The sequence below is a fragment of the Dictyostelium discoideum genome, assembly GCF_000004695.1.
Source record: "Dictyostelium discoideum AX4 chromosome 3 chromosome, whole genome shotgun sequence".
NCBI lineage: Eukaryota > Evosea > Eumycetozoa > Dictyosteliales > Dictyosteliaceae > Dictyostelium > Dictyostelium discoideum.
In genome coordinates this window covers 3736957-3754651 of record NC_007089.4, presented here as the reverse complement: position 1 = coordinate 3754651, position 17695 = coordinate 3736957, and the positions used below count along the sequence as shown (strand labels likewise).

Here is a 17695-nt window from a genome sequence, read left to right as displayed (position 1 = left end):
AAAAAAACTGTAGTATAAAGGTTGTAATTAATATATTAAAAGTTATTATCCGTTATTATTATCGGTGGGGAAAAAAAGAAAATGAAAAAAAAAAAAAAAATGAATAAAAAAAAAAAATTGAAAAAACTTTTGAAAGTTCGAATTTGCACCGTTTACAATAAAAAAACAATAACTTTCGACAAGGCTTTTTTTTTAAAACAAAATCAAACTAAAATTTCTTTTCTTTTAAAAATGGTAAATAATAAAAGAAAAGAAATCGATAATATTAATGAACATCATGAAAAAGACTATAATCATGATAATGGCAATCAACAAGAAAAAAAAAAAGAAGAACAACCACAACAACAACAAAAAAAACAATGTATATTATCATTTAAAGATGTTGAACCAGTTGAAATTTATTTTTGGAAAGTTTTTAGAAATATATTTATATTTAAACACATATTTTCAAATTTTAAAAGTAAACAATATGGTTATTATGATTTAATAGGTTGTGATGAAATCTTTTTTTTAAATGGCAGAACTAATTCAATGGAAATAATTATAGATAATATTAAAAGCAATAATAATCATCAAATAATAAGAAATGAAAGCAATATTATAGACATTATTCATACATTTAAAAAAAATGATGAAAAAACAAGATCATTTTATAATTTATTATTTTCAAGATATTCGTCAGGATCAACTTCACCAATACAACTATCTTCAACTATTCGATTCGATGAAAATATTGATAAATGGATTCAAAGAATGATTAAAAATGTAAATTGTACAGCACTGGATCAATTTATTAAATTTTTTAAAATCGATTCAGAAGCTATTAAAAAAGTTATGGAAATTCATATTAAACCATCATTCTTTGGTTATACTACATATGGTAAATTAAAAATTTACAATTACTTAAAATCAATTAATAGTCTTCCAACATCACATAAATTACTACCATTCATTAATACCGATTTAGAAATATTTCTTTCATTCGATAATAAATTTAAAAAATTTATAAAATCATATAAAAGATTAATAGAATCAACAAACTTACAAGAACAACAAGAACAACAAGAAAAACAAGGAAAATTGAAAATACATCCTAATAATAAAAAGTATTATGAAAAATTAAATCAAAAAATATTAGAATTAAATGAAATACAAACATCACAGTTTACAAATGATCAATTAAATTCAACAATTAAAAATTTATTAAATCATACCACTCCAACCTCAACTTCAATAACAACAACCACAACAACAACCACAACCAATCTTACAATAATATCTACAGAAAGCAACTACAACAACAATAACAATCACAATCACAACAACATCAACAGCAACAATAAAATTAATTTAAAAGATATTATTAAAAAATATTATGAATCAATTTATTTATTTTTTTATTTTACAGTTAAACCTGAAAATAAAGGGGTTTTTAGAAAAGGATTATTTTATTATTTAAAATTTAAAAAAGAAAGTGTAGATAAAATGTATGAGCGTGTTGTCAATAAATGGAATGGCAGTAGTTTCGATCATAAATTATTTTTTCAAAGCATATTAAAAGATATAAACATTGAAAAAAATGAAAAATTCGAATTAATATTAAATGTTTTAGATAATAAATATGTGAAAACTTTTAGGGAATATGATCATTATATATTTTTTAAAGCAGTATTTTCAAGTAATGATATAGAGTTAATAGATTATTTTTTAAAAAAAATAAAACAATTACAACTTAATCAAATACCAGAAATAACAAAATATCCAAGCATTGGTAAATTAATATGCGATTATTGTCATCTTATCGATAAAAAAGAAATATTAGACTTTTATTTTCAAAATTACAGAGATGAATGTTTATTATTTAATGATCAAAATGAAAATTGCAAATATATTCAATTAGAACTTATTGAACATTATGAATATTTAACGGGTAGTATTGGAAACAGATGCAAATTAGATTTTATTTATTGGTATAAAAATTTAAATTTCTTAGATCGATTAAATAGAGCAATTATGAAACCATTGGTATATTCTATTGATTTTGGTGGTAGTAGTAGTGATTTTAAATGGTTAATTGATTCGAATATAAATAACAACAAAGAAAATTCAATTATTAACTTTTTATCAAATGCACAATTTAAACAACCATTGGATTTGGAAATTTTAGGATCTAGTTTTAGTCCATATGCAGCCAAATTGTTAACTTTAATCAAGTTTTTATTTAATAATATTTCAAAAGAATCAATCGAAACAAAGTTAAAAGTAATTAATTTAAAAACTGATAATAAAAACTTTGAAGAAAAATATAGTAAAATTGAATTCACCACTACATTGACAACCGCAACAAATCTTTTATCACCTAAAAAAAGTGAAGATGTTGGATGTTTAACTATTGGTAAAACAGAATCATTCAATTTTACAATTTCAATTACAACGTTATTAGTTTGTCTTTACAAACTAGATAGAGTTGATGATATTATTTATCTTTTTGATAAATTACCAGAAGTTTTTTTAAAATCTTATTATTCTTCAATTTTTACAAAAGAATATTGTATATATAGTATATCGTCAAGTTATTACCTTGAATTATTTATCAATTATTTTATTGCAAATCTAAATGATACAACCAATTATCTTTATCATTGTCTTTGTATTGCATCTGAAAAAGGTTACACTCAAATATTTAAAAACATAATATCATCCGATCAAAACAGTAAATATTTATTAAAAATTCAAACTGAATCAAATCAATCATCATTATTTGATTCAAAACTATTAAATGACATAGTTGATAAATCAATAAGTTCATTAAATTTTGAATTGTCAAATCTATTAATAGATTTTATTGATTTCTCAGCAAACGGTCAAAATACTTTAAAAATGAAAATATTAAAATTAAAATAACAAGAATACAATAAAAAATTTTAATAATAAATTGATTTCCATTTTTAAATATTTGAAAATCTAGGATATATTTACAGTGTATATATATATATTTTTTTTTTTTTTTTTTTTTTTTTTTTTTTTTTTTTTTTTTTTTTTATTAAATTTTATTAATAAAATTAAATGCTCGTATAATTTTGAATATGTTGGACCAAGTACAAAATCATGTAATCCTAATGGCAAGTCTTCTGAATTGCTCAGACCAAAAATATCGCCAATTCCCAATAGAAAGAAGCTATAATAATAATTGCGATTTGGAAAAGCGTTCATTCAATACTAAGTGCACAATTGATTATTTTTTATTTTTGAATTTTATTATTAGTAATAAAAAATTAAAACAAAACAAATTTTTTTTTTTTTTTTTACAAAAGCTATAAAAAATTCTTTCAAAAATAAAAAACAAAAAGAAAAAAGGAAAAAATGTATCAATATATCATTTTAAAAAATAATTTATAAATTCACACAAAAGACAAATATATAATTGTATATTATCACAAAGGTTGTTTAAATCTCTCAAGCTAACAAATCTTTTATTGCATCTTAGATGCGGACAACAATATTATTTTATTACACGCCATTTTTCAAATAAAATTTTGTGTTGGCAATTTTCATTATGTTGTAGAAAAAAAATATAAATTAAAAAATAAAAAAGAAAAAAAAATAAAAAAAAAATAAAAAAAATAAAAACATTTTTACATTTTGAATTTGTGTTTTCTGAAATAAAATTAGAAAAAAATTAATATCTGGCCCGAAAATCAATTAATATTTCCACAACACCAAAAGAAAAAAAAAAAAAAAAATAAAAAAAAAAAAAATAAAAAAAATGCTATTAATTTTTTCATAACTCCAAAAAAAAAAAAAAAAAAAAAAAAAATAATGTCTTGCCCAAAAATCAATTAATTTTTTCATAACACCAAAATAAAAAAAAAATAAAAAAAACACCATTAATTTTTTCACAACACCAAAAAAAAAAAATAATATCTTGCCCAAAAATTAATTAACTTTTTCATAACACCAAAATAAAAAAAAAAAAATATCCAACAAGGCTCTTTTTTTTTTTTTTTTTTTTTCCATAATTTTGAAACCAATCAAACAATTAAAAATTTTATTTTATTTTTCTAACAAAAATGATAAGTAATAAAAGAAAAGAAATCGATACTATTAATGAACATCATGAAAAAAATAATGATGATAGTGATGGCATTGATAATGGTTTATTAACATATAAAAAGTTTAAAAAAGATTTTGAAAGTGGTTCAACAAATTACAGAGAATTACAAATAATTGCAAAATCATTAGGTTTAGCAAGTAATGGTAAAAAACAATTAGTCTATAATAGAATTGAAGGTTATTTTTTATCAAAAAAAGTAAAAAACAATCTTACAAATAATGAAACCAATCGACAAGTAGAAAAAAAAAAAGAACAACAACAACCACAACCACAAGAAAAACAATATATATTAACATTTAAAGATGTTGAACCAGTTGAAATTTATTTTTGGAAAATATTTAGAAATATAGTAATATTTAAACACATATTTTCAAATTTTAAAAGTAAACAATACAGTTATTATGATTTAATAGGTTGTGATGAAATCCTTTTAAATGGAAAAAGTAATTCAATGGAAATAATTATAGATAATATAAAAAGCTATAATCATCAAATAATAAGAAATGAAAGCAATATTATAGACATTATTAATAAATTTAAAAAAAACGATGAAAAAACAAGATCATTTTATAATTTATTATTTTCAAGATATTCATCTACATCAACTTCACCATCAACACAACTACCTTCAACTATTCAATTCGATGGAAATATTGATATATGGATTCAAAGAATGATTGAAAATGTAAATTACACAGCACTAGATCAATTTATTAAATTTTTTAAAATCGATTCAGAAGTTATTAAAAAAGCTATAAAAATTCATATTGATCCATCATTCTTTGGTAATACTACATATGATAAATTAAAAATTTACAATTACTTAAAATCAATTAATAGTATTCCAACATCACATACATTATTATCAACTATTAGCATCAATTTTTCAACACTTCTTTCATTCGATAATAAATTTAAAAAACTTATAAAATCTTATAAAAGATTAATAGAATCAACAAACTTACAAGAACAACAAGAACAACTAGAAAAACAAGGAATAATTAAAATACATCCTAATAAAAAGTATTATGAAAAATTAAATCAAAAAATATTAGAATTAAATGAAATACAAACATCACAATTTACAAATTATCAATTAAATTCAACAATTAAAAAATTATTAAATCATACCACTCCAACCTCAACCTCAACCTCAACCTCAACCTCTACATCTACATATACCTCAACCTCTACCTCTACCTCAACATCATTAAAAACAACCAATCTCACAATAATATCTACAGAAAGTAATTACAGCAGCACTAACAATAACAACAATAATATTAATTTAAAAGAAATTATTAAAAAATATTATAAATCAATTTATTTATTTATTTATTTCACAATTAATTCAGCAAATAAAACTATTTTTAGAAAACCATTACTTTATTATTTATATTTTAAAAAAGAAAGGGTAGATAAAATGTATGAGCATGTTATCAAAAAATGGAATGGTAGTAATTTTGATCATAAATTATTTTTTCAAAGAATATTTAAAGATATAAAAATTGAAAAAAATGAAAAATTCGAATTAATATCAAATGTTTTAAATAATAAATATGTGAAAACTTTTAAATTAAAAGATCTTCATATATTTTTTGAAGCAGTATTTTCAAGTAATGATATAGAGTTAATTGATTATTTTTTAAAAATATTAAAGCAACAACAACTCAATCAAACACCAGAAACAACTACCTTCCCAGTTATTGGTAGTTTAATAAGCGATTATTGTCATTTTATCGATAAAAAAGAAATATTAGACTTTTATTTTCAAAATTACAGAGATGAATGTTTATTATTTAATGATCAAAATCAAACTTGGAAACGAATTCAATTAGGACTTATTGAACATTATGAATATTTAACGGGTAGTATTGGAAACAGATGCAATTTTGATATTTTCCGTTGGTTTGATAGTTCAAAATTTTTAGATCGATTAAATAGAACAATTGCAAAACCACTCTTATACTATTTTGATTTTCGTGGCACTATTAATTTTAATTTTAATTTTATTTTCAAAGGGCTAATTGATTCGAATACGGAAGACTCCAAAGAAAATTCAATTATTCACTTTTTATCAAATGCACAATTAAAACATCCATTATATGTTTCTCCAATTTTAGAATCTAGTTTTAATCGATATAAAAGTAAAATGTTAACTTTTATCAAGTTTTTATTTAATAATATTTCAAAAGAATCTATTGAAACAAAGTTAAAAGTAATTAATTTAAAAACTGATAATAAAAACTTTGAAGAAATTAATAGTGAAATTGTACTCACCACCACATTGACAACCACAACAACTACCACAACAACAACCACAACAGGAACAACAGCAACCGCAACAAATCTTTTATCAGCTAAAAAAGGTGAAGATGTTGGATTTTTCATTATTGGCCAAACAGAATCATTCAATTTTACAGTTTCAATTAGAATATTATTAGTTTGTCTTTACAGACTAGATAGAGTTGATGATATTATTTATCTTTTTGATAAATTACCAGAAGTTTTATTTAATCCTGATTATTTTTCAATTTTTACAAAAGAACATTGTTTGTATGGTATATCGTCAAGTTATTACCTTGAATTATTTATCAATTATTTTATTGAAAATCTAAATAATAATACAATCAATTATCTTTATAATTGTCTTTGTATTGCTTCTAAAAAAGGTTACACTCAAATATTTAAAAACATAATATCATCCGATCATAATAGTAAATATTTATTAAAAATTCGAACTAAATCAAATCAATCATCATTATTTAGTTCAAAATTATTAAATGATATAGTTGTCAAATCAATAAATTCATTAAATTTTGAATTATCAAATCTATTAATAGATTTTATTGATTTCTCAGAAAAAGATAAAAATACTTTAAAAATGAAAATAATAAAATCAAAATAACAAAAGAATACAATAAAAAATTTAATAATAAATTAATTTCCATTCAAAGTTTTTTTTTAATTTTTTTTTTTTTTTTTTTTTTTTTTTTTTTTAAAATCGAATTGTTGTTAAAAAAAAATAATTAACAGATTTTGAAAGAATTTTTTATAGATTTTTTATAAAAAGAAATCAAAAAAAACCAATAAAAAAAAAAATATAAATAGAGCTCATTAACGAAATTCAGAAAAAAAAAAAAAAAAAATGAAAAAATCAGTTAATCATTCTATTTTTTGAATTTTTTTTTTTTTTTTGAGTCCAATTCGATTGAAAGAAAAAAAATAATTAACAGATTTTGAATATTTTATAAAAAAAACATTAAAAAAAAATTTAAAATAAAAAAAAAAATAAAAAAAAAAAAAATAAATAAATAATAAATAAATAATTATAAGTTGCAATATAAAAAAAAAATTTTCTGATCCTTTCTAATCCTTTCTGATCCTTTCTGATAATCTCTGATCATCTCATAGCAATTTTTTTTTTAAAAAAAATGAATAGTTGCACCTGACAAAAGAAAAAAAAAAAAAAATTAAAATTAAAATTAAATGTTTTAAAAAAAAATAATAAAAATTTTGCTTAAAAAACTAACGTAAAAAAACAGGTTTGCCGAATTTGATACGCACTTTTTTTTTTTTTTTTTTTTTTTTTTCAAAATTACAAAATCAATCAAACAATTAATAATTTTATTTTATTTTTATTATAAAAATGATAAGTAATAAAAGAAAAGAAATCGATACTATTGATGGACATCATGAAAAAGACAATGATGATGATGATAGTGATGGCATTGATAATGGTTTATTAACTTATAAAAAGTTTAAAAAAGATTTTGACAGTGGTTCAACAAATTACAGAGAATTACAAATAATTGCAAAATCATTAGGTTTAGCAAGTAATGGTAAAAAACAATTAGTCTATAATAGAATTGAAGGTTATTTTTTATCAAAAAAAGTAAAAAACAATCTTACAAATAATGAAACCAATCAACAAGAAGAAAAAAAAGAAGAGGAACAACAACAACCACAACCACAAGAAAAACAATATATATTAACATTTAAAGATGTTGAACCAGTTGAAAATTATTTTTGGAAAGTTTTTAGAAATATAGTAATATTTAAACACATATTTTCAAATTTTAAAAATAAACAATATGGTTATTATGATTTAATAGGTTGTGATCGTTCCTATTTAAATGACACAAGTAATTCAATGGAAATAATTATAGATAATATTAAAAGTAATAATAATCATCAAATAATAAGAAATAAAATCAATATTGCCAATATTATTCATAAATTTAAAAAAAATGATGAAAAAACAAAATCATTTTATAATTTATTATTTTCAAGATATTCATCAACATCAACTTCTTCAACTATTCAATTCGATGAAAATATTGATAAATGGATTCAGGCAATGATTGGACATGTAAATTTTACAGCACTAGATCAATTTATTAAATTTTTTAAAATCGATTCAGAAGTTATTAAAAAAGTTATGAAAATTCATATTGACCCATCGGTTTTTGGTAATACTACATATGATAAATTAAAAATTTACAATTACTTAAAATCAATTAATAGTCTTCCAACATCACATACATTATTGCCATTCATTAGCACCGATTTATCAAAATTTCTTTCATTCGATAATAAATTTAAAAAACTAATAAAATCATATAAAAGATTAATAGAATCAACAAACTTACAAGAACGAATGGAACAACAAAAACAAAAAGAAAAAATCAAAATACATCCTAGTAATATAAAGTATTATGAAAAATTAAATCAAATAATTTTAGAATTAAATGAAATACAAACATCACAATTTACAAATGATCAATTAAATTCAACAATTAAAAATCTATTAAATCATACCACTCCAACCTCAACCTCAACCTCAACACCCAATTTAACAATAACATCTACAGCAAGTAATAATATTAATTTAAAAGAAATTATTAAAAAATATTATAAATCAATTTGTTTATTTTTCTATTGCACAGTCAATTCTGCAACTGAAATGTTTTTTAGAAAACCATTACTCTATTATTTAAATTTTAAAAAAGAAAGTGTAGATAAAATGTATGAGCGTGTTGTCAATAAATGGAATGGTAGAAGTTTTGATCATCAATTATTTTTTCAAAGCATATTAAAAGATATAAACATTGAAAAAAATGAAAAATTCGAATTAATATCAAATGTTTTAGATAATAAATATGTGAAAACTTTTAAAGAATATGATCATTATATATTTTTTAAAGCAGTATTTTCAAGTAATGATATAGAGCTAATAGATTATTTTTTAAAAATATTAATGCAACAACCTAATAAAATACAAAAAATAACTAGATATCCTAACATTGGTAAATTAATAGGCAATTATTGTAATCTTATCGATAAAAAAGAAATATTAGACTTTTATTTTCAAAATTACAGAGACGAATCTTTATTATTTGATGATCAAAATGAAATTTGGAAACAAATTCAATTAGAACTTATTGAACATTATGAATATTTAATGGATAGTATTGGGAAAAGATGCAAATTAGATTTTACTCCTTGGTTTGATCAAAATTTTTTAGATCGATTAAATAGAGCAATTTTAAAACCATCGGTATATTCAATTGGTTTTGATGGTTATTTTGATATTGTTTTTGAAGGGCTAGTTGATTTGAATATAAAAGATAACAAAGAAAATTCAATTATTAACTTTTTATCAAATGCACAATTAAAACATCCATTGGATTTGAAATTTTTTGAATCTAGTTTTAATCCATATAAAGGCAAAATGTTAACTTTTATCAAGTTTTTATTTAATAATATTTCAAAAGAATCAATTGAAACAAAGTTAAAAGTAATTAATTTAAAAACTGATAATAAAAACTTTGAAGAAATTAAAAGTAAAATTGAACTCACAACTACATTGACAGCCACAACTACAACAACCACAGCAAATCTTTTATCACCTAAAAAGAGTAAAGATGTTGGATGTTTAACTATTGGTAAAACAGAATCATTCAATTTTACAATTTCAATCAGAATGTTATTAGTTTGTCTTTACAATTTAGATAGAGTTGATGATATTATTTATCTTTTTGATAAATTACCAGAGGTTTTATTTAATCCTGATTATTTTTCAATTTTTACAAATGAATATTGTATATATGGTATATCGTCAAGTTATTACCTTGAATTATTTATCAATTATTTTATTGAAAATCTAAATAATAATACAATCAATTATCTTTATAATTGTCTCTGTATTGCATCTAAAAAAGGCTACACTCAAATATTTAAAAACATAATATCATCCGATCAAAACAGTAAATATTTATTAAAAATTCAAACTAAATCAAATCAATCATCATTATTTGATTCAAAATTATTAAATGATATAGTTGTCAAATCAATAAATTCATCAAATTTTGAATTATCAAATCTATTAATAGATTTTATTGATTTCTCTGCAAAAGATAAAAATTCTTTAAAAATGAAAATATTAAAATCAAAATAACAAAAGAATACAATAAATAAAAAAATTTTAACAATAAATTAATTTCCATTCAAGGATATTTTTTTTTTTTTTTTTTTTTTTTTTTTTTGGTTTAAAAAATAATTAACAGATTTTGAAAGAATTTTTTAAAGATTTTTTATTAAAAGCCATCAAAAAAAAACAATATGAAAAAAAATAAAAAATCTTGCATAATTAAATTTATTTAAATTAATATTTATTTATTTGTTTTTTATTAATTAAAATAAATTTAGAAAAAAAAAAAAAAGTCTAAGGTTGTCAAAAAAAAAAAAAATAAAAACATTTAAATTTTTTGACAAGCCCATGCTTTTTTTTTTTTTTTTTGATTGAATCACGAAATCAAACTATTAATAATTTTATTTTATTTTTATTATAAAAATGATAAGTAATAAAAGAAAAGAAATCGAAAATATTAATCGACATCATGAAAAAGATAATGATGATGATGATAGTGATGGCATTGATAATGGTTTATTAACTTATAAAAAGTTTAAAAAAGATTTTGACAGTGGTTCAACAAATTACAGAGAATTACAAATAATTGCAAAATCATTAGGTTTAGCAAGTAATGGTAAAAAACAATTAGTCTATAATAGAATTGAAGGTTATTTTTTATCAAAAAAAGTAAAAAACAATCTTACAAATAATGAAACCAATCAACAAGAAGAAAAAAAAGAAGAGGAACAACAACAACCACAACCACAAGAAAAACAATATATATTAACATTTAAAGATGTTGAACCAGTTGAAATTTATTTTTGGAAAGTTTTTAGAAATATAGTAATATTTAAACACATATTTTCAAATTTTAAAAATAAACAATATGGTTATTATGATTTAATTGGTTGTAATGGAGTCTTTTTAAATGGCAAAAGTAATTCAATGGAAATAATTATAGATAATATTAAAAGTAATAATAATAATCAAATAATAAGAAATAAATACAATATTACCAATATTATTAATAAATTTAAAAAAAATGATGAGAAAACAAGATCATTTTATAATTTATTATTTTCAAGATATTCATCAACCTCAACTTCACTACCAATACAACTATCTTCAACTATTCAATTCGATGAAGATATTGATAAATGGATTCAAAGAATGATTGAAAATGTAAATTTTACAGCACTAGATCAATTTATCAAATTTTTTAAAATCGATTCAGAAGTTATTAAAAAAGCTATAAAAATTCATGTTAAACCATCGGTCTTTGGTAATACTACATATGATAAATTAAAAATTTACAATTACTTAAAATCAATTAATAGTATTCCAACATCACATAAATTATTGCCATTCATTAGCACCGATTTATCAGCATTTCTTTCATTCGATAATAAATTTAAAAAACTAATAAAATCATATAAAAGATTAATAGAATCAACAAACTTACAAGAACGAATGGAACAACAAGAACAAAAAGAAAAAATCAAAATACACCCTAATAATAAAAAGTATTATGAAAAATTAAATCAAAAAATATTAGAATTAAATGAAATACAAACATCACAATTTACAAATGATCAATTAAATTCAACAATTAAAAATTTATTAAATCATACCACTCCAACCTCAACCTCAACCTCAACCTCAACCTCAACCTCAACCTTAACCTTAACCTTAACCCCAACAACCAATTTAACAATAACAACATCTACAGCAAGTAATAATATTAATTTAAAAGATATTATTAAAAAATTTTATAAATCAATTTGTTTATTTTTCTATTGCTCAGTATATTCAGCAAATGAAAGGCTTTTTAGAAAACCATTACTCTATTATTTAAATTTTAAAAAAGAAAGTGTAGATAAAATGTATGAGCGTGTTGTCAATAAATGGAATGGTAGAAGTTTTGATCATCAATTATTTTTTCAAAGCATATTAAAAGATATAAACATTGAAAAAAATGAAAAATTCGAATTAATATTAAATGTTTTAGATAATAAATATGTGAAAACTTTTGAAGAATATGATCATTATATATTTTTTAAAGCAGTATTTTCAAGTAATGATATAGAGTTAATAGATTATTTTTTAAAAAAAATAAAGCAATTACAACTTAATCAAACACAAAAAATAACTAAATATCCAAGCATTGGTAAATTAATAGGCGATTATTGTCATCTTATCGATAAAAAAGAAATATTAGACTTTTATTTTCAAAATTACAGGGATGAATGTTTATTTTTTAAAGATCAAAATGAAATTTGGAAACAAATTCAATTAGAACTTATTGAACATTATGAATATTTAATGGATAGTATTGGGAAAAGATGCAAATTAGATTTTTATCGTTGGTTTGATCAAAATTTTTTAGATCGATTAAATATAGCAATTTTAAAACCATCAGTATATTCAATTGGTTTTGATGGTTATTTTGATATTGTTTCTGAAGGGCTAGTTGATTCGAATATAAAAGACAACAAAGAAAATTCAATTATTAACTTTTTATCAAATGCACAATTAAAACATCCATTGAGTTTGGAAATTTTTGAATCTAGTTTTAATCCATATACAAGTAAAATGTTAACTTTTATCAAGTTTTTATTTAATAATATTTCAAAAGAATCAATTGAAACAAAGTTAAAAGTAATTAATTTAAAAACTGATAATAAAAGCTTTGAAGAAATTAATAGTAAAATTGAACTCACAACCACATTGACAGCCACAACAACAACAACAACAACAACAACAACAACAAAAACAACAACAACAACAACAACCACAGCAAATCTTTTATCACCTAAAAAGAGTAAAGATGTTGGATGTTTAACTATTGGTAAAACAGAATCATTCAATTTTACAATTTCAATCAGAATGTTATTAGTTTGTCTTTACAATTTAGATAGAGTTGATGATATTATTTATCTTTTTGATAAATTACCAGAGGTTTTATTTAATCCTGATTATTTTTCAATTTTTACAAATGAATATTGTATATATGGTATATCATCAAGTTATTACCTTGAATTATTTATCAATTATTTTATTGCAAATATAAATGATAATACAATCAATTATCTTTATAATTGTCTCTGTATTGCATCTAAAAAAGGCTACACTCAAATATTTAAAAACATAATATCATCCGATCAAAACAGTAAATATTTATTAAAAATTCAAACTAAATCAAATCAATCGTCATTATTTAATTCAAAATTATTAAATGATATAGTTGTCAAATCAATAAATTCATTAAATTTTGAACTATCAAATCTATTAATAGATTTTATTGATTTCTCTGCAAAAGATAAAAATTCTTTAAAAATGAAAATATTAAAATTAAAATAACAAAAGAATACAATTTAAATTGTTATTTAATTCTTAAACAACAAATAATTGTTTAAAATTAGTTTTTTTATTATTTTGATTAAATAAATTGTTTTTAATTTATAAAAAAAAAAAAAAAAATTTTAGTGAATTTTTACACTATGTATAAACAGTGTATTTTAGTGTAAAAATTCACTGCCGTTTAGAAAGCGAAATTTCAAAAAAAATTCCCTACAACAATAACCTTTGAAAATCTATTTAAAAAGGATATATATATTTTTTTTTTTTTTTTTTTTTTAATATTTTCTTTTAAAATCGAATTGTTGTTAATTCGGAATGATTTTAAATGGTATGTTTATTGTTTGTATAATTAATCTTTATTTATTTATTTATTTTTCAATTTTTTTTAAATTTTTTTTTTTTTTTTTTTTCAATTATTTAATTTACTTTTAATTCTTTCAAATAATTCATCTTTTGTTATATTTTCACTTGAAATATCAATTTCTACAGATTTATTTCTAGACTTTGAACCTTTACCAACTTCAATATTACTCTTTCTAATATTTAATTCTTTTGAAAGGAATTCTATAACTCCAATATTTGCTTTACCATCTATTGGTGGTTCAGAGATTCTTAGTGATAATATTTGATCTTCAAATGATACTATTGATGATTCTTTGGAATTTGGGTGAACATTTACATTAATTTTTATTATTGGTTCGTCAACTTTTGCATTATTGTTAATTATTATTTGCTGTTGCTGTTGCTGTTGTTTACTACTATTAGAACTACCTTTTTTTGTCATTTTACTTTGTGCATAGTACCTATAATTACAACATATATAGCTTTCATTAATATTGATTTTATAAAAATATGATCTTATCATGTTATCAATTTATTTCATTTTTCATTGATATTGTACCAATAACTAATGAATGATGAAATAATTTTTTTAAAAAAAATAAAAAAAAAATAAAAAAAAAAAAACCCCTCCTGATATTTTCACATTAATTAATTTTTTTTTTTTTATTTTTTATTTTTTATTTTATTAACAATATTTTTTATTAACAATACTACTGTTATTATTACCACTATTATTATTATTAGTATTATTATTTTTATTGTTTTAAAAAAAAAAAAATGGATCAAGATTGTGATAAATTGAGATGGGGAATGGTGCTGGTAAAAATGGATCAAAAAAAGTTTAAAATTTTTTGTGAAAATTTTTTTTTTTTTTTTTTGTTAATTTACAAAATACAATAAATAAAAAAATTAAAAATGGTCATTTAACTATTTACAATAAAAATTTATTTTTTTTTTTTATTTTTTTTTTATTTTTTTTTTTATTTTTTTTAAATCAATATTTAAATTAATTTTTTTTTTTTTTTTTTTTTTGTGATTGTTTTCACTAACCCACCCTTTTTATTGACTAATTTTTCGTTTTCTTCTCTACTAGTGCCGAATGTATTGACTAGTTTTTCGTTTTCTTCTCTACTAGTGCCGAAATCATTAATATTGCATTCATCATTATATTTGTGTGAAATCGATTAATGATTTTGGCAGAAGTAGAGACGAAAACGAAAAACTAGTAAATACATTCGTTAAGGCCATTGGAACATTATGGCATAGATGTCCAAGATTAGGTAACTGTGGTGATAAAACCTTATCCAAATATAACGAAAAAAAGTGAAATTTACCACTCTTTATTGATGAAACGATATATGGATAATTCTAAGTAGTGGAATTCAATAATCCAAATGGTATTTTTAAATTCAAGTCATTTCTTGAAAAAGAGAAACTTTTATATTTAAAATTAAAAACCTAATAAAGAGGTGATTTTTTTGATAAAAATTTTTAATAGCAATTAAATCAAATAACAGTAATATTTAATATATTTTAGTTATTATTTTTTTTTTTTTTTTTTTTTTTTTTTAAAGATGGAATAAAAAATTAATATTAAAATGTTTAAATTTTATTTTATTTTATTTTATTTTATTTTTAAAAAAACACAAGAAATCCAAACACGCACCAAAAGTAAAATTAATATGGGAAAATATTTTTTTTTTTTTTTTTTTACATATTAATTTAACTTTTGGTGGGTGTTTAGATTTCTTGTGAGGGTATTGAAAAAAAAAAAAAAAAAAATCGATAATTCAATCTTTAATTATTTATTATATTAGTATTACATGTAATAATAATTTTTTTTTTTTTTTTAAATTTTTTTTTTTAATTAATTTAAAAAAAAAAATAGTTAAAATGATTTTATTTCTTTTTTTTTCTTTCTTTTTTTTTTTTTTTTTTTTTTTTTTATAATGTTATTTAATTTTTTTAATTTTTAATTTAATATAATTGATTTTTTTTTTTTTTTTATTTAAATAATAAAACTATTAATATTTAATTTTATTATAATGTCACAGTTATATTTTTTAAAAAATGAAAATGAAAAAAGAGAGTTCTTAGAAAAAATGAAATCTAACGGATTCAGTCAACTTGAAAATGCTGGAAATGAGTTACAAATTGGTAAAACATTGTGGTTTATAGATGATTTAATAAAACCAAATATTTTAATATCAATAAAAATTAATGGTATGTTTAAAATATATGCAAATGATGAATTTGATAAAATTAAAGTGGTATTAGATTCAATTAATTGGAGAAGGGGATTTTTATTACAAAATTTTAAAAATGAAAATCTGGAAGACCTTAAAAGTATTTTATCATTTAGGAAAAAATATAATGCAATTCAAAATAATTTAAATGAGAAAATGTATATATAAATTTATTTATTTAAAATTAATTATAATTAAATACTAAAATTACATTTAAAAAAAAAAATAAAAAAATAAAAAAAAAATTAATTTATTATTAATAATAATTATCAATAAAAAAACAAAAAGAGAAAATATTTATTTTGGTGATATTAAGGATAATAAATTAATAGAGTTATTACAAAATTCATTAAAAATTAGAGGATTTAAAACAAATAGTGGAGAGAAAATGTCCGAATATATAATAAAACTTGAAAATATTGATGAAAAAATTTCCGAATTAGAAAAAATTATTGATAAAAACGTTGTACTTTTAACACTAAATGATATTGATTTTGTTAGTAAGTAAAAAAAAATAAATAAAAAAAAAAAAAAAAAAAAAAAAAATTAAAAAAAAAAAAAAAAAAAACTAATTTTAAAAAAAATATATATATATAAAGATAAATATAAAAATTATAAATCAGAATTTACATATGATGAATTAAAATGCTCTATTGAGAGTGGTTTTTCATATGGATATAGGATTAAAAAACTTGATGATTGTTGTGAAAATGTATTGGCTTCTTGGGGTGTAATTTGGAGTGATGGTCAAATTGGAAATTTTCATACTCAAGATAGATTTTCTGGAACTGGTTATGGTAATCAAGTAAAAGCCAAATTAATTATTTGTTTACTAAAAAATAACATAACACCAATTAGCCACGTATACGATAATAATAATTCAAGGATTTTAAAAAATTTAAAACTTGGATATTCAAAAACCATTGGGGTAAGGTTCATTGATGCTATTTATAATCAAATTGATTAAAAATTAAAAAGAAAATTAAAAAAAAAAAAAAAAAAAATAATAAATAATAAATAAATTTAATAATATTTTTTTTTTTAAAAATTGAAAAACTTTGAAGTGTCTTTGATTTCTAAAAAAAAATAAAAAAATTAAAAAATAAAAAAAAATAAAAAAAATAAAAAATTCAGATTTTTTCTTGTGTTTTTAGGAAAAAATTGATTCGTATTTTCAAATAAACAGTGTGTTTCTAAAAAAAAAAAAAATTTTAAAAA

General features: G+C 19.8%; 6 protein-coding genes across 6 annotated transcripts; 5 read left to right on the top strand and 1 right to left on the bottom strand.

The window, feature by feature from the left end:
• Positions 1-231: 231 nt before the first annotated feature.
• On the top strand, positions 232-2904 carry DDB_G0280811 (hypothetical protein; the record flags this gene model as incomplete). Its single annotated transcript, XM_635938.2, has 1 exon — positions 232-2904. The coding sequence occupies one exon, from the start codon at positions 232-234 to the stop codon at positions 2902-2904; it is 2673 nt and encodes an 890-aa protein (XP_641030.2).
• Positions 2905-4070: 1166 nt separating this feature from the next.
• On the top strand, positions 4071-7022 carry DDB_G0280809 (SAP DNA-binding domain-containing protein; the record flags this gene model as incomplete). The annotated part of the gene is made up of 3 exons (XM_635937.1): positions 4071-5571; positions 5614-6261; positions 6310-7022. 3 exons carry the CDS (start codon positions 4071-4073, stop codon positions 7020-7022), a joined length of 2862 nt encoding a protein of 953 aa, XP_641029.1.
• A 741-nt stretch (positions 7023-7763) lies between these two features.
• DDB_G0280787 (SAP DNA-binding domain-containing protein) lies at positions 7764-10574 on the top strand (the record flags this gene model as incomplete). Its single annotated transcript, XM_635936.1, has 1 exon — positions 7764-10574. One exon carries the CDS (start codon positions 7764-7766, stop codon positions 10572-10574), a length of 2811 nt encoding a protein of 936 aa, XP_641028.1.
• Positions 10575-10970: 396 nt separating this feature from the next.
• Positions 10971-13889, top strand: DDB_G0280785 (SAP DNA-binding domain-containing protein; the record flags this gene model as incomplete). Its single annotated transcript, XM_635935.1, has 1 exon — positions 10971-13889. One exon carries the CDS (start codon positions 10971-10973, stop codon positions 13887-13889), a length of 2919 nt encoding a protein of 972 aa, XP_641027.1.
• A 409-nt stretch (positions 13890-14298) lies between these two features.
• Positions 14299-14673, bottom strand: DDB_G0280783 (hypothetical protein; the record flags this gene model as incomplete). Its single annotated transcript, XM_635934.1, has 1 exon — positions 14299-14673. One exon carries the CDS (start codon positions 14671-14673, stop codon positions 14299-14301), a length of 375 nt encoding a protein of 124 aa, XP_641026.1.
• A 1603-nt stretch (positions 14674-16276) lies between these two features.
• Positions 16277-17444, top strand: DDB_G0280781 (hypothetical protein; the record flags this gene model as incomplete). Its single annotated transcript, XM_635933.1, has 4 exons — positions 16277-16454; positions 16500-16635; positions 16766-16977; positions 17077-17444. The coding sequence occupies 4 exons, from the start codon at positions 16277-16279 to the stop codon at positions 17442-17444; spliced, it is 894 nt and encodes a 297-aa protein (XP_641025.1).
• Between the last annotated feature and the right edge of the window lie 251 nt (positions 17445-17695).